Source organism: Mercenaria mercenaria, chromosome 6 (genome assembly GCF_021730395.1).
Source record: "Mercenaria mercenaria strain notata chromosome 6, MADL_Memer_1, whole genome shotgun sequence".
NCBI lineage: Eukaryota > Metazoa > Mollusca > Bivalvia > Venerida > Veneridae > Mercenaria > Mercenaria mercenaria.
This window is the reverse complement of record NC_069366.1, coordinates 60,488,395-60,513,164: the sequence shown is the minus strand read 5'-3', so window position 1 is coordinate 60,513,164 and position 24,770 is coordinate 60,488,395. Positions and strand designations below refer to the sequence as shown.

Genomic DNA, 24,770 nt, shown 5'->3' with positions numbered 1-24,770 from the left:
GACCCAAACCCTTGCTCCAAGGTCAAGGTCACACTTAGAGGTCAAAGGTTAATAGAGTCTTTTTGGTGTCTGGTCAATAACTCTGCGATCCATGAAGGGACTTTTAGATAACTTGGCATAAATGTTCACCATAATGAAACGAGGTGTCATGCCCAAGACCAAGACCCTAGCTCGAAGGTCACACTTTGAGGCCAAAGGTCGGATACAAAAATGACTTTGTCCGTAGCATTTCTTGTTCATGCATGGAGGGATTTTGATGTACAATGGCAAAAATGTTCATCATCATGAGATGGTGTGTCATGAGTAAGAACCAGGACCCTAATCCTTTGCTGTTACAATAAATAGCTATTACTGTAAAGTTCTATTCTATTAGCCCTTATCATGCTGAACATGATTTATTCTGTCTTTGCGACCAGGGTAGATCATGATCAGCCTGCACATCCATGCAGTCTGATGATGATCAGCACTGTTCGCCATTCAATCAGTATATTTTTGGTAAGCATCCCTTTTAACAGTTAATGGTACTGTCCAAATTGAAAAATGGACAAGTTCATTATAGAAATTCAGCAGGGTAAGGGTTAATATTAGCTCTAGGAGAAAATTGGGACTACTTTTCTGTAGTACAACAGGCATGTTACATCCAATGTTTGATGTATTTTGACCTAAGGCTACCTGATAAGTACTTTTGTGTGGACTTAGATTTTTTTTCAGATATTAACTTCTCTTTGTTGTCACTATAAACAATATATATATATATATACTTTTTATAATTGACCGTAGGGAAAAATCAAGACCATTTTTCTGTGTTATTTTCAAATTTTAGGTGTATTTTAAGGTACCTGTTCCTGGTAATTGGCGCCATATAACCTATACTGTGTTGGTGCGCCGTAAAACCCAAATAAATAAATAAATGTTCCTGGTAAGGAGTTTTTTTGTGGACTTAAAAAATCAAAACTTACTTCCCTTTGTTGCTACTATATAAAATGATTATTCTTGAAACTTTTTATCCTGGTTGTTAGAATTGAATATGTCATTGTTTTGGCTTTCTGTCTACCAAACTTATAGTTTTGTACAGAAAATGTTTTATTATATCATCTACCTGACGAGCATATATTTAACATCCTGGCACTCTTGTTTTGTTTTGTTCATGTCAAGATGCTGTCTTGGCATACAGTATGTATGATGAAAATGTCCTTAGGCAGGGTACGTTGCTAACTCTATTACAAATTGTTGTTGTTGTTTTTAGCTCACATGTCACAAAGTGACAGTGTGAGCTTTTGTGATCGCGCAGCGTCCGTCGTCCGTCGTCCGTCCGTGCGTCCGTGCGTAAACTTTTGCTTGTGACCTCTCTAGAGGTCACATTTTTCATGGGATCTTTATGAAAATTGGTCAGAATGTTCATCTTGATGATATCTAGGTCAAGTTTGAAACTGGGTCACGTGCGGTCAAAAACTAGGTCAGTAGGTCTAAAAATAGAAAAACCTTGTGACCTCTCTAGAGGCCATATTTTTCACAAGATCTTCATGAAAATTAGTCAGAATGTTCACCTTAATGATATCTGGGTCAAGTTTGAAACTGGGTCACGTGCCTTCAAAAACTAGGTCAGTAGGTCAAATAATAGAAAAACCTTGTGACCTCTCTAGAGGCCGTATTTTTCACAAGATCTTCATGAAAATTGGTCAGGATGTTCATCTTGATAATATCTAGGTCAAGTTTGAAACTGGGTCACGTGCCTTCAAAAACTAGGTCAGTAGGTCAAATAATAGAAAAACCTTGTGACCTCTCTAGAGGCCATATTTTTCATGGGATCTGTATGAAAGTTGGTCTGAATGTTCATCTTGATGATATCTAGATCAAGTTCGAAACTGGGTCAGCTGCGGTCAAAACCTAGGTCATTAGGTCTAAAAATAGAAAAACCTTGTCACCTCTCTAGAGGTCATACTTTTGAATGGATCTTCATGAAAATTGGTCAGAATGTTCACCTTGATGATATCTAGGTCAAGTTCGAAACTGGTTTACGTGCCATTAATAACTAGGTCAGTAGATCAAATAATGAAAAAACCTTGTGACCTCTCTAGAGGCCATATTTTTCATGGGATCTGTATGAAGGTTGGTCTGAATGTTCATCTTGATGATATCTAGGCCAAGTTCGAAACTGGGTCAACTGTGATTAAAAACTAGGTCAGTAGGTCTAAAAATAGAAAAACCTTTTGACCTCTCTAGAAGCCATATTTTTCACAAGATCTTCATGAAAATTGGTCAGAATGTTCACCTTGATGATATCTAGGTCAAGTTCGAAACTGGGTTATGTGCCATCAAAAACTAGGTCAGTAGGTCAAATAATAGAAAAACCTTGTGACCTCTCTAGAGGCCATATTTTTCATGGGATCTGCATGAAAGTTGGTCTGAATGTTCATCTTGATGATATCTAGGTCAGTTTCGAAACTGGGTTAGCTGTGGTAAAAAACTAGGTCATTAGGTCTAAAAATAGAAAAACCTTGTGACCTCTCTAGAGGCCATACTTTTGAATGGATCTTCATGAAAGTTGGTCAGAATGTTCACTTTGATGATATCTAGGTCAAGTTTGAAACTGGGTCACATGCCATCAATAACTAGGTCAGCAGGTCAAATAATGAAAAAAACGTTGTGACCTCTCTAGAGGCAATATTTTTCATGGGATCTGTATGGAAGTTGGTCTGAATGTTCATCTTGATGATATCTAGGTCAGATTCAAAACTGGGTCACATGAGCTCAAAAACTAGGTCACTATGTCAAATAATAGGAAAAAAACGACGTCATACTCAGTTCAAAACTGGGTCATGTTGGGACAGGTGAGCGATTCAGGACCATCATGGTCCTCTTGTTTTTCTGGAGTTGTTGCCCTATTTGATCTTGAACTAATTCATCACATCGTGAACTCGTGAACCTTAGTCGAACAGATCCATCCAACTGAATTGAAACTAGGTATACATCAGAAGCATGAAATAAATATGTACATGTTGCCCCGACTTTTATGATCGATTATTTTGTTTGGAGTTGTGGCCCTTCTTTAACGACGAATGACAACTATATTGTACTTTCCTTCTCTTCATTTCAAATAAAACTTTTTAAGCATCATAAACATTATATAGACATGCGCATTTTTTCTTGTTCAGTTGTTTAACTTCTATATATTTTTCCTTAATAACATTATTGACCCGTCGTTATTATAAATTATTGAATGAAACATTTTTGTCGACATCATTCTAGTTCGCTTTGCAACCTCCGTGAAGGAATATAGTCAAACTATACCGATAAGTGGAAGAGTTTGCTTCCTTTTTTAGCACAACTGTCTACGCATTATTGTGTCTTGCTCATATACATAACACTTTTATTTGTGTGAACATGCATGAATTTGTTATACTGCAAAATAAAACAGTCATCATTGATTACTTTACTTGTTCACTTTCATCCTTTTTATCGTAAATAGCACAGTAAGAAGAAGCTGTATAATAAACATATTTTCTCAAAATTCAGACCAAAAATCTATCAGATGCCACCATTACATAACTATATTTCAAACTTTTGCAGGGGGAGAACACCCTGACTCCCACTCACGCTGGGAGCTATGTGTCTCGCTGGTGACACATTCTTTCTAAACTGTTGCCTCGCTGCATCAAATAAAGGTATTTCTGGATCCGGACTAGCCTGGGAAGCCGTTGACAATAATTGTCAGAAGAAATCTTACCTACATTAAAGATCCAACTTAAATTGTGCTAATTAATGTTAATACACCGGGACGCTCGGAACATAGGTAATTTGTCTTATGTTCTGGGTAAAATAATTGCAAAATATACATTTTTTCTCGCTCGCTACACTTGGGTACATAATCTGTCTTTTATTCTGAGTGAAGAATATGAAATATGCATTTTTTCTCGCTCGCTACGCTCACACTAATAATTAATCTTTTGTTCCGGCTGAAAAATATGCATATTTTTTCTCGCTTGCTACGCTCGAAAACTTAATTTGTCTTCTGTTCTGGGTTAAACATAAAAAATGCATTTTTATCTCTATCTCACAGGTAATTTGTCTTATTTTTTTCTTTTATATATATATATACCTAACAACCAACCCTCAGATACACACATAAAAGTCAGGAAGACAGGTTCTGAAGGTAATAATTATTGTCATACTCTGAAATAATTATGCGTCAATTCATCATAATTGCAGCGGTTATTGTTGCAGGTAGAATATATACTTGTTTCTTCGTAGCTTATAAAAGTATCTCAAGGTTTATGGCTGAAATTGTTTGATAGTCATAAACTGATTCAGTATGATTATGACAGATAGTTGTGTTGTTTGTTTGAGTAATTCCTTTGCGTGGTTTCCTAATTAGTATAGTAATTGCATATCAGTTTCTGTAGGCCACGTCTTGGTTTGTGATGTCTCGTAAACTAGAGATAAATTATTGTATATCAGTTTCTGTATTGTTGGTGTATGTGGTTTCACAAACTGGCTAGTTTAGATATTGCATGTACTAAGTTTCTGTATTCTTGGTTTTTGTGTAGTTTCACTTTTAAAAATGAACGAAAATGCGATATTACGAAAAAAACGGCCGGTCTCTTGGCTTTTCGTAGGATCGCGATTGTACTGTATGTTTTGTCAGAGTTCATGCGAAATGAACAATAGAATAGAAGCGGCAATTTGAACACGAATCGCGCTAACTCCGAAAAAAATAATTAATTTCTTATATTTACATTATATTTCCTTTCCATTTTTAAACAAGGTTATATTATATATTGCACACATTCTTTTTTGTATTTAACTTTAGAATCAGCTTCCCGGCCATTCTGTTCACCAGACGGAACAACTGCGACGTCATCTAAGGAACGTTCTCCTTGGCTATACAAGGACGCCGTCAAAACAGCAGCCCATTATCACTAAGCAGCGTTGTCGTAACTTTAGTGCCTTTCATTTTACTGTTCATACAAAACGAACGTCAAAATCTTCAATGAAAAAGAATAGGGCGGATGCAAATATAAACTTTTTACGTATTTAGTAGTTGCATATCAGTTTCTTCATTCTTGGTCTGTGAGATTTCACAAACTGGCAAGGTATTTCTATTGCATATCAGTTTATGTATTCTTCGTATGTGTGGTTTCACAAACAATCTAGGTATAGTTATTGCATATCAGTTTCTGTATTCTTCGTTTGTGTGGTTTCACAACTTGACTGGCAAGGTATTTTTTATTGCATATCTGTTTCTGTATTTTCGTTTGTTTAGTTTCACAAACTAGCTAGGTATAGTTATTGCTTACTTGTATCAGTTTCTGTATTCTTCGTTTGTGTGGTTTCACGAACTGGCTAGGTATAGTTATTGAATATCATTTTCTGTATTCTTCATTTGTGTGGTTTCACATACTGGCAATGTATTTTTTTTATTGAATATCAGTTTCTGTATTCTTCGTTTGTGTGGTTTCACAAACTATCAATGTATTTTTTATTGCATTTCAGTTTCTGTATTCTTCGCTTGTGTGGTTTCACAAACTATCAAGGTATTTTTATTGCATATCTGTTTCTGTATTCTTCGTTTGTGTATTTTCACAAACTGGGTAAATATAGTTATTGCATTTCAGTTTCTGTATTCTTCATTTGTGTGGTTTCACAAACTGGCTCGATATAGTTATTGCATATCATTTTCTGTATTCTTCGTTTGTGTGGTTTCACAAACTGGGTAGATATAGTTATTGCATATCAGTTTCTGTATTCTTCGTTTGTGTGGTTTCACAAACTGGCTCGATATAGTTATTGCATATCATTTTCTGTATTCTTCGATTGTGTGGTTTTACACACTGGGTAGATATAGTTATTGCATATCATTTTCTATATTCTTCGTTTGTGTGGTTTCACAAACTGGCTCGATATAGTTATTGCATATCATTTTCTGTATTCTTCGTTTGTGTGGTTTCACAAACTGGGTAGATATAGTTATTGCATATCAGTTTCTGTATTCTTCATTTGTGTGGTTTCACAAACTAGCTCGATATAGTTATTACATATCAGTTTCTGTATTCTTCGATTTTGTGGTTTCACAAACTGGCTCGATATAGTTATTGCATATCTGTTTCTGTATTCTTCGTTTATATGGTTTCACAAACTGGCTCGATATAGTTATTGCATATCATTTTCTGTATTCTTCTTTTGTGTGGTTTCACAAACTGTGTAGATATAGTTATTGCATTCAGTTTCTGTATTCTTCGTTTGTGTGGTTTCACAAACTGGGTAGATATAGTTATTGCATATCATTTTCTGTATTCTTCTATTGTGTGGTCTCACAAACTGGGTAAATATAGTTATTGCATATCATTTTCTGTATTCTTCGTTTGTGTGGTTTCACAAACTGGGTAAATATAGTTATTGCATATCATTTTCTGTATTCTTCGTTTGTGTGGTTTCACAAACTGGCTCGATATAGTTATTGCATATCATTTTCTGTATTCTTCGTTTGTGTGGTTTCACAAACTGGGTAGATATAGTTATTGCATATCAGTTTCTGTATTCTTCCTTTGTGTGGTTTCACAAACTAGCTCGATATAAATATTGCATATCTGTTTCTGTATTCTTCGTTTATGTGGTTTCACAAACTTGCTCGATATAGTTATTACATATCAGTCTCTGTATTCTTCGATTTTGTGGTTTCACAAACTGGCTCGATATAGTTATTGCATATCTGTTTCTGTATTCTTCGTTTATGTGGTTTCACAAACTGGCTCAATATAGTTATCACATATCATTTTCTGTATTCTTCGCTTGTGTGGTTTCACAAACTGGCTAGGTATAGTTAGTGCATATCATTTTCTGTGTAGCTCGATATAGTTATTGCATATCAGTTTTTGTATTCTTCGTTAGTGTGGTTTCACAAATTAGCTAGGTATAGTTATTGCATATCATTTTCTGTATTCTTCGTTTGTGTGGTTTCACAAACTTGCTCGATATAGTTATTGCATATCATTTTCTGTATTCTTCGTTTGTGTGGTTTCACAAACTGGCTCGATATAGTTATTGCATATCCGTTTCTGTATTATTCGATTTTGTGGTTTCACAAACTGGCTCGATATAGTTATTGTATATCTGTTTCTGTATTCTTCGTTTATGTGGTTTCACAAACTGGCTCGATATAGTTATCACATATCATTTTCTGTATTCTTCGCTTGTGTGGTTTCACAAACTAGTTAGGTATAGTTATTGCATATCATTTTCTGTGTAGCTCGATATAGTTATTGCATATCAGTTTCTGTATTCTTCGTTAGTGTGGTTTCACAAACTATCTAGGTATAGTTATTGCATATCATTTTCTGTATTCTTCGTTTGTGTGGTTTCACAAACTGGCTCGATATAGTTATTGCATATCATTTTCTGTATTCTTCTTTTGTGTGGTTTCACAAACTGGCTCGATATAGTTATTGCATATTAGTTTCTGTATTCTTCGTTTGTGTGGTTTCACAAACAAGCTCGATATAGTTATTGCATATCCGTTTCTGTATTCTTCGTTTGTGTGGTTTCACAAACTAGCTCAATATAGTTATTGCATATCAGTTTCTGTATTCTTCGTTTGTGTGGTTTCACAACCCAGCTCGATATAGTTATTGCATATCATTTTCTGTATTCTTCGTTTGTGTGGTATCACAAACTAGTCGATATAGTTATTGCATTTCAGTTTCTGTATTCTTCGTTTGTGTGGTTTCACAAACTGGTAAGGTATTTTTTATTGCATATCAGTTTATGAATTCTTCGTTTGCATGGTTTCACAAACGGTCTAGATATAGTTATTGCATATCAGTTTCTGTATTCTTCGTTTGTGTGGTTTCACCAACTGGCTAGGTATAGTTAGATATCTATATTACATATCATTTTTTTTTGTATTCTTCGTTTGTGTGGTTTCACAGACTGGCTAGGTATAGTTACTGCATATCATATTTTGTGTTCTTCTTTTGTAAGGTTTCACAAACTGGGTAGATATAGTTATTACATACACCTTCCTATTCCCCGTTAAGTTACACTGGTACCGGAAACGTCAATATTTTTCCATACACTGACGCCTGAATTTCATATCGGGTGCGTGACGTAATTCAGTGTTTGTTCTTGCACTATTTTTTTCTATTTAGTGCAGTATTGTCAATCCTATTCAGGCTATTGGACAAATTTATGATATTTACATTATATTTATACGTGTAGATGTGTATGTAATAAAAAGGTTATTATCTTTGCATCGGTAAATATGCACTCATTCTTCAGCGGAAGAATATTGCGCTCCTAAAGTTGCGCAATATTTCCGCTGAGAACTCGTGCATATTTCCCGATACAAAGCTAATAACCTATAATTATTGCATTTCTGTTTCTGTATTAAAGGTTTATTTGGTTTCACAACCTGGCTACGTATTATTAAGAAACGAATTTCTCTATGGAAGTTCATGCGAATTGAACGACAAATTAGGATCGGCAAATCAATTAATCGACCGAGCGATTCATATTTAATTTGCCGATGTTATTCTGTCGTTTACTTCGCATGGACTATGAAAAAATAAATTCATTTCTTATTCCTTTCCATTTTTAAACAAGGTTTTATGATAAAATGCACTTATTGTGTTGTATTTAACATTATAATCAGCTTCCCGGTCATTTTGTTCACTAGACAGAACAATTACGACGTCTTCTAAGTAACGTTCTTCCCTAGCTATATGGGGACGTCGTCAAAACAAGGGGCACGTTATCATAAAGCAGCGTTATCGTAACTTTTGTGCCTTTCCTTTTGCGGTTCTTGCAAAATGAACGTCATTTTCAATAGAACGAATGGGGAGAATGTAGGGATAATACACGTTTTTTTTTGTGTATTAACGTCTGCAGAATCCCGCGGAATTGTTTGTGACCGAGACCGAAGGTCGAGGTCACAAACATATCCAAATGGCTTCTGCAGGCGTCAATACACAAAACAAACACTACTAAAAACGTGATTTGAGGGTTTTTGAGCATCTTATTTTTATTTTTAGTTATTACAAACGTTACATTACACATAATTTTGCATATATCTTAAAAATTTGATTAGCAGGAACACAATTTTAAGAACAACAACTTTATATTCGAATTATTTTGAGTACGAACACACTTAGAGTACGGATGAGTACGAAGCTAGTGACTAGCTCTCGAGGTTTATTATATGATTTCTGCGAAAAATCAGGTAAAAACAAACTGACTGATACTAACAAAAATCATTAATATAATACCTGAAAACGGGCAATAGCATAAGTTACACGCGATACTTATTTATTTAACTTATTTAACAGACGCTTTGTAAAGGAAGTAAACTCTAACAGAAGCTAGTGGGTACATTTATGGGGGCAGTACGTTTAGGGTTGGAAACTGATACAGCTAAACATACTATGGATTACATTGTATCTATAATGCTACAAGAGGGGGTTATTATGGAAGAAACAAGATGCAGATGTCAAATATCAGTCTGCGCAGAAATACATACATACATCCCTGGCAAAGCATTTCAAAAATAAAAATCATGTATTAACAGCACGTGAATTGCCGCGTTTGCACACGATTTTTCTCCCGTTTATACCTGAGCGGATCCAGTGAAAAAGTAGTTTTTATGCAAGAATGTAAATAGACCAGCATATCATTTGCATGATTTCATTAACTGGCTCGAAACTGTAATTGCTGAAAATGCTGGCGATTGCTTGTCGCAGTATAGCAATTGGGTCGGTATAGTTATTGCAGATAAGGTTGTGTGTTGCATGTTGCAGTATAGTAATTGGGTCGGTATAGTTATTGCAGATAAGGTTGTGTGTTGCATGTTGCAGCATAGAAATTGGGTCGGTATAGTTATTGCAGATAAGGTTGTGTGTTGCATGTTGCAGCATAGTAATTGGGTCGGTATAGTTATTGCAGATAAGGTTGTGTGTTGCATGTTGCAGCATAGTAATTGGGTCGGTATAGTTATTGCAGATAAGGTTGTGTGTTGCATGTTGCAGCATAGTAATTGGGTCGGTATAGTTATTGCAGATAAGGTTGTGTGTTGCATGTTGCAGCATAGTAATTGGGTCGGTATAGTTATTGCAGATAAGGTTGTGTGTTGCATGTTGCAGCATAGTAATTGGGTCGGTATAGTTATTGCAAATAAGGCTGTGTATTGCTTGTTGCAGTACAATAATTGGGTCGGTATAGACGTTGCATATAAGGCTGTGGTTAGCCATTGCATATAAGGTTATGTACAGTTATTGCATATAAGAATGTGTATTGATTGTGGTCAGCACAATCATTGGGTCGGTATAGTTTTTGCAGATAAGGTTGTGTATAGCTTGTTGCAGCACAATTATTGGGTCGGTATAGTTTTTGCAGATAAGGTTGTAGATTGCTTGTTGCAGCACAATAATTGGGTCGGTATAGTTATTGCAGATAAAGTTGTGTATTACTTGTTGCAGCATAGTAATTGGGTCGGTATAGTCATTGCATATAAGGATGTGTATTGCTTGTTGCAGCACAATAATTGGGTCGGTATATTCATTGCATATAAGGTTGTGTATTGCTTGTTGCAGCACAATAATTGGGTCTGTATATTCATTGCATATAGGGTTGTGTATTGCTTGTTGCAGCACAAAAATTGGGTCGGTATATTCATTACATATAAGGTTGTGTGTTGCATGTTGCAGCACAATAATTGGGTCGGTATATTTATTGCATATAAGGTTGTGTGTTGCAGCTTAGCAATTGGGTCGGTATAGGCATTGCATATGAGGTTGTGTACTGCTTGTTGCAGCACAATAATTGGGTCGGTATAGTTATTGCAGATAAGGTTGTTTGTTGCATGTTGCAGCATAGCAATTGGGTCGGTATAGGCATTGCATATGAGGTTGTGTACTGCTTGTTGCAGCATAGTAATTTGGTCGGTAAAGTTATTGCAGATAAGGTTGTGTATTGCTTGTTGCAGCACAATAATTGGATCGGTATATTCATTGCATATAAGGTTGTGTACTGCTTGTTGCAGCATAGTAATTTCGTCGGTATAGTTATTGCAGATAAGGTTGTGTATTGCTTGTTGCAGCACAATAGTTGGATCGGTATATTCGTTGCATATAAGGTTGTGTATTGCTTGTTGCAGCACAATAATTGGGTCGGTATGGTTATTGCATTTAAGGTTGAGTATAGCCCCTTCTCAAATTATATGCATAGTTTACATTCCAATGCCAGAACGAGGCTTAGATGGGTCAGATGTAAACATTATCTCAGATCAATATGGCTACTTCCAGTGAGAATACTGTTATCAATCAGATAGAGAAAATTAACAAAAGCAACAATTACCATTGTTGTGTTCCAAAGTGTAGTTCAAATGGCAGATATGATTTCAATCTAAGCTTTCATAAATTTCCAAAAGATGAAGGAATTAAAAAGAATTGGGTGGTTAAAATCAGACGAGATGTGGGTCCTAATTTCCAGGTATGTACCATATTGTTTATTATTATACATCTTTTATTTCATTAAATGAAATTTTGCAGTCAAATAAAATTTAAATGAAAAAAAAAGAATAAGATTTAATTTTAAAAGGTTATAAGCCTAAAAAGAGTAAATTGTATTTTTTTGAAATTTACATTTCCAACATAATGATTTTACCGTATTTATTCTTGATACCATGGATTTCTTTTTTAACAGATCTCAAAGTCAACAGTTGTTTGTTCAAAACACTTTAAAAAGGAGGACTATACAGGCTGGACACCCCTTAAAAAGAGGCTTAAGAAGGATGCAGTACCTAGCATTTTCGAATGGACAGATGACACAGAACCAAGAAGAATTTTAAAAAGAACACTAGTAACACCTCCAGGACCTAAATCTAAAAGGTACCTATAATTGAAAAATAATTAAATTATTGCTTCACAATTTTCTTGTCATCCATTCTGTTTTGTATTGTACTTCAGTGATTTAAGCTTTCAGATATGAAATGAGGAGTTTTTTTTCAAATTCTGTTAAAAAATCTTACATGTATCAATTATTTTATTTTCAGACAAAAATGTGAAACAATGACAAGTTCGACAGAACCATCTACGAGTGGAGAAGAAACATTGACTGCAGTTCCACTCTATGTAGAACAAGAAGAAGAAATATCAAAATTAAAGGATCAGTTGAACCAGAAAAATTATGAATGTGCTGCTTTAGAAAGTCAACTGAAACTTGAACGCTTCAATGTTAATCGATTTTCAAATGATGACACTATGATTCAGTTTTATACAGGATTTTCTTCATACATGATGTTTGTAACATTTTTTCAGTGTATTGAACCATCAGCAAGGAATATGTTGAGTAAATACTATGAAGCAGGAGAAACCATTAGTCTTGCAGGAAGGAAAAGAAGCATGTTGTTAATTGACGAATTTTTTATGTTTTTGTGTAGGTTGAGGGTTGGTCTCTTAGAACAAGATTTGAGTGTACGTTTTAATTCTACGATTCAAACAGTGAGTCGAAAAGTTGTTACATGGGCAAACTACCTATATTTGACTCTGGGACGAATACCAATATATCTTTCAAGGGAAGTTATAAATGCAAATATGCCACAGTGTTTTAAGGATGTATACCCCAAAACTAGGATTATAATAGACTGCACGGAAATTAAAACACAACAGCCATCTTCTCTTGTACTAAATTCCCAGATGTATTCAACATATAAAAGTGCTTGCACTCTTAAATGCCTTCTTGGGATTGCACCTCATGGAGCAGTAACATTTGTGTCATCATTGTTTACAGGATGCATATCGGATGTAGAAATCACTAGACTGTCTGGTTTACTGGATCTCATCGAGCCAGGAGATGATGTGATGGCCGACAAAGGATTTACAATTAAAAATCTTTTGAATGAAAAACAAGCAACTTTAAATATTCCACCATTTTTAAGTTCGAAGAGGCAATTTACACAACATGAAATAAAGGAAACGGAACAAATTGCAAAATTAAGAATTCATATCGAACGAATGAATAGGAGAATTAAAGAGTATCATCTGTTTGATGTTCCTGTTCCATTGTCACTACTGGGATCGGCAAACCAGCTTTGGACTGTAGCTTGTCTCCTTTCTATAGAGACCGTACCATAGCTCTTTGCATACTTTGATTTTTCAAACTAAAGTGATTTTTACAAGTGCACCGGTTACGATAAAAAAATGTAAACAACGGACTCTGTCTATGAAACTTTGAAATGAATGAATGACAGTCGATCTTAGTCATAATACTGATTGACAGTGAATGCTAATGACTCCATGTGTTGCAGAAAGGTATTTAGTTTGTAACTGTAATTTCACATCAATTGAAATCCTCTCAAAACTGGGAAAATTATTACTTATATTTGGCCAAAACACACCGTCTTTGCCGTTCGACAGCTGCAAAAAGGGCAAATATGGAAATTCAGTGCAAGTAATATTTCACTGGTACTACCAGTTAGTAAGTTCATACTCTGAACAACACGTCAGAGAAATTTGGGCAGATTTGACCGATTATGACGTTGGCAGCATTAGATTATATTTTTTCTTTACACAAAAATTGCCGTTAGGTAACAAAGCGAATACGCCGATAATCCGGAGTTCACCGATTATTGTTCCAGTTCACGCAATGTAATCCAGCAATTAAACTGCATAGCTATTAGCTACTGCTGTTATAGGGAAGTGGTAGAGTGTCTACCTTAAGTGTGAGAGGTCCTGGGTTCGAGTCCCAGTTAGAGCTTAACTATTTAGATTCTGCTAAAGCATTGTTTTGCTGTTAATAGACTGTTCCAGATGTTCTAAATTTTTAGCACACAGTATCATGGATCATTATTTAGCAATCCAGATCAAAGTTGAATGTTAAATCAAATGCACCCAATTAGAAAATATTGACTATATTATGTCCCTTTGATGTTTATGCTCTCCATGTTCAAGAAGAGTTACATTTCCTTGATCACAAAATTTTCGTTAACATGAAAATATTAAATGCTCATAACTCCACACTTCTGGTTAAAATATTGTCTATATTTCTGTTTTTGAGAAATATATGGACCTTTGTCTTCATTTCAAAGCTTTTTAACTTCAAACCTGTGATTTGAAAAACTTAGGTACTATCTCTACTTTCTAATTTTAAAGGCCCAATTGTTAATGCCTGGAAATCGAACTGACTTGTCAAATAAAATGGTTGAAATAGAATTTGTCTACTTTGTTTTTCACTGTATTCCAGACATCCTGGTTAAAGTAAACTGCTTCCATATGATGATCATTTTCTGTCCAAACAAAAAAGTCACACCATTCTAGACCCGTACAAGCTAACTGTGCCAACACTTGATAGTAGTAATCATGATTTCTGTTTAAAGCTAATTGTCCTGTTACATCTTTTTTTAAACATGCGGCCTCTAAAACACTTGTAACTTGAGGGCATTTGATTTCCAACAGCCCAAATGGTGGATTTCTTGTCGGGTCATAGACCTTCCTGTCTGGACTTGCAGCTAACCAGGGTGCCCAAAAACTCACTACAACACCGCAAGGGTAAAGGTTTACACGGTTTTCACACACTTCAGCATACCTTTTGGCTGCCTGTGGTTCACAAGCTACACCACGTTTCATTGCTGCTGTTACTACTCGCCTTGTTGATTTTAATTGCTTTGCTAGCTTTTCATCATCTTTTCGCCTCTTATATACTCGACCAATATTGGAAGCTGTTATTCGGTGTTCTCGAATTCTAAACCAAAGAGGACTTTGGCTTTGTAACCGTGTCTTTTCCTCGAATTTATTTATGTCTCCATAGCTCAACTGTAGTCCTTTTAATTTAATATCTTGTTCTTGACTTAGATTGGCAACATCATTATTTTGCATAAAATTACCAACAGGAAATTTAGGGAAACACACACCATCTACTACATTTATAATGAAGTCATTATCGCATTTTTGCTGGGTAGCTAAGCACTGACCCATGAAGCACTTGTCCAAATTTGGATGACAAGACAGTTTTGGGTGCCTGTTGAGGGCAGGTAAAACCAGCAAATGAGGATCTGCTGCTGCTAGAGTTGCACTTTTCTCAGCCAGTTCGTAGGTTCCCCGCGAATAGCATTATACAGAGTAGACCTGATAGTTTTTACCTCTTCGTTGCTTGAACCTGGTTCTTTGATCTTTGAATACCCTCTCACTTCAATATCTTGCACTGCTTTACCTGCAATTTTCTGTCCTCGAGGAATGTGAAATGTTGTGGCATAGACGTCTTTGCGATATCCTCTGGTAAAGCTTTAATGCCGAGCATTTTTATGTTGGCAATCTGGTACAGCAGTCCTGTGATATGCCCGCAGCATGCATTCACACCTATTGCACAGTCACATTTAGCGCTATGAACTGTAGGGCCACAGCTCCAACCAAAAACTCTACCTAAAATAAAGAAAGACTTTTACATGTATATTTATTTTCTATGCGTGAGTCTTACTATACAATAGAGTTTATTTTTGACAAATATTTCAGCGATATACTTTTAATAATTCTATTTATTAAATTTATTACTTGAATTCTGTAGGGTTCCTCTGACTTTCGTTGTGATTTGTGGCATCTCCCTGTAATCTTGCAGCCAGTCTGTGTTGGTGCCACTGAAGTAATATTAGAAATAATATGGTACAGAATGGTTCTGACTAATCTTAACATTTTTTTTCATGGTTACAGTGTTATCCAATTAGCAATAAAAGTGCAATTTTCTGGCACTAATTATCAGTGTATGGGATCAGTGCATATAATCAGAACTATTGACTGGTCACTTTTACAGCTGTATGAATTGACCAATTAGTTACAGTTTGTTTAGAAATAGGATGTGTATTGATGATTCAGGTTTATACAGGTATACTAGAATCAACAAAACGAAAATAGAAATTTGTTCTTACCTTTTAAACAGTGTATGTAACTTTCACTATAATATTTGTATCCTTTGTTAATTGACTTCTGACCTGAAGAAAACTTGTTGGTTCTTATATAATCTTCAACAAAAGAAAATGTTATATCAGGAATTAAACTAGTATCACAATCACTATATGAAGCTGCCATTCTGCTTATCAGTAATCAGTGTAATGTTTACAACTGACCCATCTAAGCCTCGTTCTGGGAATCTCATTCAATATTCATGAGATAATATTAAGAAGGGCCTATTGCTTGTTGCAGCACAATAATTGGGTCGGTATAGTTATTTCATATCAGGTTGTGTATTGCTTGTTGCAGCACAATAATTGGGTCGGTATAGTCGTTGCATATACGTTTGTGTATAGTCATTGCATATAAGGTTGTGTATAGTTATTGCAAATGAGGATGTGTATTGCTTGTTGCATCACAATAATTGGATCGGTGTAGTCATTGCAGATAAGGATATGAATTGCTTGGTGCAGCACAACAATTGGGTCGGTATAGTTATTGCGTATAAGGTTGTGTATAGTTATTGCATATAAGGTTGTGTACTGCTTATTGCAGCACAATAAATGGGTCGGTCTAGTCATTGCATATAAGGTTGTGTATAGTTATTGCATATAGGGATGTGTATTGCTTGTTGCAGCACAATTATTTGGTTGGGTCGGTATAGTCATTGCATATAAGGTTGTGTATGGTCATTGCATATAAGGTTGTGTATAGTTATTGCATATATGGATGTGTATTGTTTGTTGCAGCACAATAATTGGGTCGGTATAGTCATTGCAGATAAGGTTGTGTACTGCTCATTGCAGCACAATAAATGGGTCGGTATAGTCATTGCATATGAGGTTGTGTATAGTTATCGCCATACATCCGCGAAGAAACAGTTTTATCGCATTTGATCTAAATTTTACAATAAAATACGTACTCCGGTGGTTATACGTCGTAACAAATAATTTACTCGGGCTACGCCCACGTGAAATTATTACTGTCGATGTATAACCGCCCATCGTGTATAAATAGTGTTAAAACACAGTTTAGCTATGAATTATTTCTTAAATAAACTTTATTTTAGGTGAAATAACTCCATGGTAGATATAAAACCATCGCATTATAAGGAACATCAGTGAATTAATTTTCCAATCGAAAGACGCCCGTCGTATTATTTCTAATGTAAACTGAAAAGCGGCCTAATTAAGATCGAGATTCACTTTCCGTATAAACTGCCTGTGTAGAGGGGCCTGCTAAAGGGAAAATTCGTTAGCCAATGAAAATCCGAGAAATTTATTTGCTGTACTACAAATAGATTATATATATCAAAACCAATGGAACCATGACATTATAGACTCAATGGCTTTTTAAAACCCCGGACATGCATAAAGAGAAACGGCGAAGCACACAATGGCACAAAATATATTTTATGTATAGGTTTTGCCAATGAAATTGTAAAGTGTTTGTTCCAGCATATCGTTTGTATGGTTGATAGACTACTAGTAGCTAGGAATATTTATTTTATGCTAACTGATGAAATACTGTATTTTATTTTATGCTAACTAATGAAATACTGTATTCTATCAGTTAAATATTTTCATTTATTTTATGTTTTCCAGTGAATTATAGAGTTTTCTCAGTGAAATAACGCGCGCTCGTGAAAATATTTGAAAATTTCTCACTTCTCAGTGAGATATATTCCATATTCACTAAAACAAACACATATCCTCTATATATCAGTTAAATATTGTCATATCTCATCACTCACACTGTGAAAATACGAAATCTATATTTTCACACTGTGAGAGATATAGCTCCATCCCCTCATACATTGTGTATGAATTTTAAATCATTTGCTTAAAACAGGATGAAAATTGTAGTCGCACTTTGTTCTTTATAGTATATTTCTCGATTCAAATTATTTTACTTGATACGAAATTCATAACGTTATATAGCAAAAATATAAAATAAAACGGAACTTTATGTTGTGTGCGTCTTTCTAACGTCACAACAGGTCTGACGTCATGTCTGTTTACGCTCGTCTGTTTCCCGCGGTGAGATTAAAATTGTTGCAAAATGTACATCTCAGCATAATTAAGCATAAAATAAAAAGAAAATTTGTTTGTTTTTCGTGAATATAGAATATATCTCCCCTCGAAGTGAGAAAATTTTCACATTTTCACTCGCGCTGCGAGATATAGATCTATTCCATATTCACTCAAAACAAACAAATATCCTCTATTTATTCTAGATATAGCATATTGTAATTGCCTTATCTTTTCAGGTCTTGTTTATGCAGAGAAGTGTACTGATACACAAACATGCATCCAAAATAAAATAACAAACTGTACGCAAGGTTCTCGTGTTGTCTGCTATCCTAACATTCAATTATGCGCATGTATATTCTTCCCAGTAGATGTTGGTAAGTAAAAACCCTCTGATCCTCCCATTGTATGTATATTTCCCAGTACATGTGGATAAGCATAACCTCTGATCCTCCTAGCATATGTATACTTCCCAGTAGATACGGGTAAGGATAAATCAGTGATCCTCCTAGCATATGTATACCTCCCAGTAGATACGGGTAAGGATAAATCAGTGATCCTCCTAGCATATGTATACCTCCCAGTAGATATGGGTAAAGATAAATCAGTGATCCTCCTAGCATATGTATACCTCCCAGTAGATACGGGTAAAGATAAATCAGTGATCCTCCTAGCATATGTATACCTCCCAGTAGTTATGGGTAAGGATAAATCAGTGATCCTCCTAGCATATGTATACCTCCCAGTAGATATGGGTAAGGATAAATCAGTGATCCTCCTAGCATATGTATACCTCCCAGTAGATATGGGTAAAGATAAATCAGTGATCCTCCTAGCATATGTATACCTCCCAGTAGTTATGGGTAAGGATAAATCAGTGATCCTCCTAGCATATGTATACCTCCCAGTAGATATGGGTATGGATAAATCAGTGATCCTCCTAGCATATGTATACCTCCCAGTAGATATGGGTATGGATAAATCAGTGATCCTCCTAGCATATGTATACCTCCCAGTAGTTATGGGTAAGGATAAATCAGTGATCCTCCTAGCATATGTATACCTCCCAGTAGTTATGGGTAAGGATAAATCAGTGATCCTCCTAGCATATGTATACTTCCCAGTAGATATGGGTATGGATAAATCAGTGATCCTCCTAGCATATGTATACCTCCCAGTAGATATGGGTAAGGATAAATCAGTGATCCTCCTAGCATATGTATACCTCCCAGTAGATATGGGTATGGATAAATCAGTGATCCTCCTAGCATATGTATACCTCCCAGTGGGTATGGATAAATCAGTGATCCTCCTAGCATATGTATACCTCCCAGTAGGTTATGGGTAAAGGATAATATATCAGTTGATCCCTCCTAGCATATGTATACTTCCCAGTAGTTATGGGTAAGGATAAATCAGTGATCCTCCTAGCATATGTATACTTCCCAGTAGATATGAGTATAGATAAATCAGTGATCCTCCTAGCATATGTATACCTCCCAGTAGATATGGGTAAAGATAAATCAGTGATCCTCCTAGCATATGTATACCTCCCAGTAGATATGGGTAAGGATAAATCAGTGATCCTCCTAGCATATGTATACCTCTCAGTAGATATGGGTAAGGATAAATCAGTGATCCTCCTAGCATATGTATACTTCCCAGTACTTATGGGTAAGGATAAATCAGTGTTCCTCCTAGCATATGTATACTTCCCAGTAGTTATTGGTAAGGATACGCATACGTCGTAACAGAGCGTATATAGCGACGTGGAAATGTCACTAGCGGATTGGAGGTAAACATAGTAACTGTTACAGTCCATTCCAATGACTGATGTGCAACATGTAATATCGTTAACTTTTTTACACTTGATGAACGTACTGATGATGAGTTTTATTAAGTGCTCTAGATAAATATCAAATTATTGCTGAATATTTTGCATAGCTTATACTTGGATCTTTTAATCTTTAAGTTTCAAGTTTATGTTTTCCATGTTGCTCAATTTTTCTTTCAAATAAGCAAAGTATGAAGTCAAGCATTGCATATTCTGCAATAATCAATGGATGACACACAGACCGGTGAGAGAATGTTATGACGTCGATTAATACGTTAAATAGTAAAAAAGTATGTAACGTTGTTAAGCGCGTTGACACTATTTTTCACGCTGACGTTACGTCCAATTTATGTTTTACCCTGATGAAGCCTTTCGGCGAAACGTCGGTATATTAAAATTGTAATAGTTTTTCGTGTTTGGTGGTATTTTTCTACTCTATGACGTTAAATAGCCGCATTAGCATTACACGTTAGAATTAAAATAAAAGATTATTTGATAATTCCAACATGGCTCGTTTTGTGTGTCAGTTAAACAAAAATGGAATTCAAAAATTGTATTATTTACGAGGAACAACGGTTGATGTGTGGACTCGGAAAAGAACATTACCTCTTTAAGCATAATTTCAGGTGTGCCTGAACAGACCTGGCCGAGTGAACGACATGTACGGCAGGGAATGAACCTCACTGTATTTTGTATATTTTAGGTGTGCCATGCACAGACCAGGCCGAGTGTACGACATGTAAGGCAGGAAATGAACCTCACTGTATTGACCGCATTTGCCATTGTACAAGGGTGAACTGATTTTGATTCATTAAAATGTTTGAATTTACCATTAATAGTTACGTTTGAATCAATTACCATACCGTTTATTGCCAGGATGTTCTTATGTTTTATATATAGTGTTTACGTTCTTTATTTAATGGAAGGAAAACTTTGCCCCAAGGGGACATTAATATGTAGTCGGGCTACTATAACTAGATTATCTTTTTAGTATTTTTTTTATTAATTTCTCGTATAAATTCTGACTGATCTATTTTAGCTCTAATTATCTGGTATTTTGAGAAGAGAAGGGACATGTTTATACAAAATACAAAATTTGAACAAAGCAAGGTCTGAACACAAACTAATGAATATGACTGTGAAAGGGCGGATGGAGGAATGTAGATTCTTTAACATGGTTCAAAAGATAGATTGTTTGCCCTAAAATCCTAGGTGCCGACGGGACCTATATAATGCATGAAAGTGCACCTGGTGTCTTTCTCCAGTATTATAATCAGACATGATTAACTAACGTCTTAATTGTACCGGTGTGTCAGCTCATATATCTATCCAAATAGGACATAAATATAATGCAGAATGTGAATCAGTTGCGGTAGGAAAAAAGTTGACATGTTGCTGGTATTACTGGATAGCTGCCACATCTGCAGAAAATTCCATATTGGTGATATACATTTAACTTAAATTTCTTGTCGAAATAGGCGCAAAACTTCAATTTTTGAACATCCCTCGTACGAGAATCATACTCTTTAGTGTGCTCATTAAACCCCCCCCCCCCAAAAAAAAAAAAAAAAAAAAAAAAAAAAAAAAAAACGGGCAATAATCATATTCTGCGTTCCATTTTGTATTATTATCATTATTATCTGATAGACGAATTTACGCAAGAATGGCGAACTGGTCTTATTAGACATTTACGGATTAAGTCTACATGGACTGTGGACACCTAAGGCGATAGAGTTTTAAAGGGGACCGTCTCAACATAGTTTAATTATATTATGCGTGATATGAAAAAGAGTTTATAACGACAACAGGGTTTGAGTTATTATATCATCACTATGCGGTAGGTGATATAAAATTTGGATGTGCCTGTTTTAGCTCGACTTTTCGAAGAAAAAGTAGAACTATTGCATTCGCTCCGGCGTCGTCGTCGGCGTCTCCGTTGGTTAAAATTTTTGATGAAGTCAAATATCTCTGTTACTGTCAAAGCTATTGACTTGAAACTTAAAATACTTATTTACTATCAAAGTCTACACAAGGAAGAACAATCCCCATAACTCTGATTGAATTTTTACAGAATTATGCCCCTTTCTAATATAGAATTTTTGGTTATAGTTTTTGATAAAGTCAAATATCTCTGTTACTATCAAAGCTAGTGACTTGAAACTTATAATAGTTAATTACTATCGAAGTCTTCATCAGGAAAAATATTCCTCATAACTCTCATTGAATTTGGATAGAATTATGCCCCTTTTAACTTAGAATTTATGGTTAAAGTTTTTGATAAAGTCAAATATCTCTGTTACTATTAAAGCTATTGACTTGAAACTTAAAATACTTATTTACTATAAACGTCTACACCTGGAGAAATAATCCCTATAACTCTGATTTGAATTTTGACATAATTATGCCCTTTTTAACTTAGAATGTTTTGTTTAAGTTCTTGATAAAGTCAAATATATCTGTTACTACCAAAGCTATTGACCTGAAACTTAAAAAAATATTTATTAGATATCAAAGTCTACACCGGGAGAAACAATCCGTATAACTCTGATTTGAACTTTGACAGAATAATGCCCCTTTTAAATTAGAATTTTTGGTTCAAGTTTTTGATAAAGTCAAATGTCTCTGTTACTATCAAAGCTATTGACTTTAAACTTAAAATAGTTATTTACTATCAAAGTCTACACCAGGAAAAACAATCCTCATAACTGTGTTTGAATTTTGACAGAGTTATGTCCCTTTTTAACTTAGAATTTTTGGTAAAAGATTTTGATAATCTTTTTTTTTTTTTGATTTAACGTCGCACCGACACATAATAGGTCATATGGCGACTTTCCAGCTTTAATGGTGGAGGAAGACCCCAGGTGCCCCTCCGTGCAATTTTTTCATCACGAGCGAGCACCTGGGTGGAACCACCGACCTTCCGTAAGCCAGCTGGATGGCTTCCTCACATGAAGAATTCAACGCCCCGAGTAAGGCTCGAACCCACATCGATGAAGGGTAAGTGATTTGAAGTCAGCAACCTTAACCACTCGGCCACGGAGGCCCCAAAAGTTTTGATAAAGTCAAATATCAGAGGATGAGAGCAAAATTTAAAGAACTTTACTGTTGAAGTCCTAAGGAAAATGACAACAAAGGGAAGAAATTCCCCGAAAAACTCTTAGTCCACTAAAATTATTAACAGGTACAAATGTGTCAAAATACACCTTAACTTTGCAGGTACCATCCATGTTGTACCAAAGAAAAGTGGTCTCGGTTTTTACCTACGGCTAATAATAAAAAAGCTACAATATAACCTATTTCTAGTAACATAAAAGGGAAGTAATTCAATAAAAAAAATATTGTAAGTGAACAAAAAAAAGAATCTGCCAAATAAAAACAAGAGCACCGCAATGCAAAGCAACATAAACACAAAACAAAGTCATGTGACCTTTAACCTCTAAGTGTGACCTTTACCTTGAAGCGAGCTATGTGCTCTGCACGTCGTCTCAATGTGGTGAACATTTGTGCCAAGATTTTTTTTAAATCCTTCAGCAGTTTAAGAGTAACACATCGCACTCGAAACAAAGTTATATGACCTTTGACTCCTAAGACGGACACACAGACGGTCAGACGAACACCAAAATACGTTCCTTCGAGTGTATAATAACAACAAAGTAATGGAGACGCAAGATATTACGTTTTCTACAGTTTTCACAATGTTTTACCTGCTGACCTACATTTTGATCCCAGCTAACCCAGTTAAGATTTATTTTCATTTCGGACGACGACGACGACGATGGAATACGGATACATTGCGAACAGATAAGCTCATTTTTTCAACTTTGTCGCAGATGCGCAACTTATAATATTGAAGAACCTTTCGGGAATGTGTTATGACGCTAGATCAAATACTTTTTGCGATATGCATAACAAAACACCTCTCTAGCGAACAGACAGACGGACAGACAAATCCAAATCTTATCCTGTGCGGTAACATAATAAGCCAGACCTTACCATCATTATTGGAATGTTTTCCTACCACACATAAATTAAAATTATCATGTCGAGACGGTCCCCTTGAAAAAACGATCGTCTTAGGTGTTCACAGTCCACGTAGACAGTGTGCCCATACCACGTGACTTTGACGTCATTTTATGGCTAAGACGGCAAGCCAAATTCCGTCGATTCGATTCTTCGAAGTGGCGTAAGTTATTTATTTCTTGATCAAATATGACCAAATAAAGTGCAGGCTAAGGAAAAAAGTGAGTACTTCACTCACAAGTAAACGGTTTTATCAACAGATGAACAGTTTTGGCCTGAAAACGGGAAAACTGTTTTGTTTAGAGAAAATGAGCATGGTAAGACGGCAAGCAAGAGCCCTTTTTGACAGAAAAACGGATGATTGTACACATCAAAGAAGTCGCACGTATTACCGATTCACAGGAATTTAATGCTGGCTCTGTTGGAGGCCTTAATTGACAAAATGTAGCCGAATTATTTAAAAACTTTTAAAAATCCAAAATATGCTAAGACGGCAAGTCCGCTAAGACGGCAAGTCATTTTTATTAGATATACCTGGTTGCACCAACTTACGTAATTCAAAACTTCCGTGGTTACAGGCCGTCCATCCTTCTATCAATCCGTCCGCCAATAACATTTTGACTATGTTATATCAATGCTTGTGAAATAAAATAGAGAAAAGTGGAAACTTTACAGATCGCCCAACACGACAAAAACGAAAATGTTGCAGGCTCGGTTTGACTGAGCCTGTTCATGGACGGCAGTGGAAATGCATGCTACCGTCCACACCCTCTAGCCCCGGGTTGAGAAGAACTCAACATTTACACATGCTAAAAGTACAAAAAGCAATTTAGAGACATCCGCAGATGTATTCAAACGGCGGTGAACATGGAACCTTCAATGAACACTTACATAAAAGTTCAGTGACATTCATTGATCATCTTTCATCTTCTCCTTAAATCACTAGTGCCGGGCAAAAGA

At 35.6% G+C, this 24,770-nt stretch overlaps 2 protein-coding genes across 2 annotated transcripts; one reads left to right on the top strand and one right to left on the bottom strand.

Annotated features, from left to right (window-relative positions):
* The first annotated feature begins 11,277 nt into the window (after positions 1-11,277).
* LOC123550446 (uncharacterized) lies at positions 11,278-13,121 on the top strand. Its single transcript, XM_045338875.2, has 3 exons — positions 11,278-11,478; positions 11,692-11,876; positions 12,041-13,121. Exons 1-3 carry the CDS (start codon positions 11,278-11,280, stop codon positions 13,119-13,121), a joined length of 1,467 nt encoding a protein of 488 aa, XP_045194810.2.
* A 1,009-nt stretch (positions 13,122-14,130) lies between these two features.
* LOC128558057 (uncharacterized) lies at positions 14,131-14,960 on the bottom strand. The gene has a single exon (XM_053546843.1). The coding sequence runs from the start codon at positions 14,958-14,960 to the stop codon at positions 14,175-14,177; it is 786 nt and encodes a 261-aa protein (XP_053402818.1). The 3' UTR covers positions 14,131-14,174.
* Positions 14,961-24,770: the final 9,810 nt, after the last annotated feature.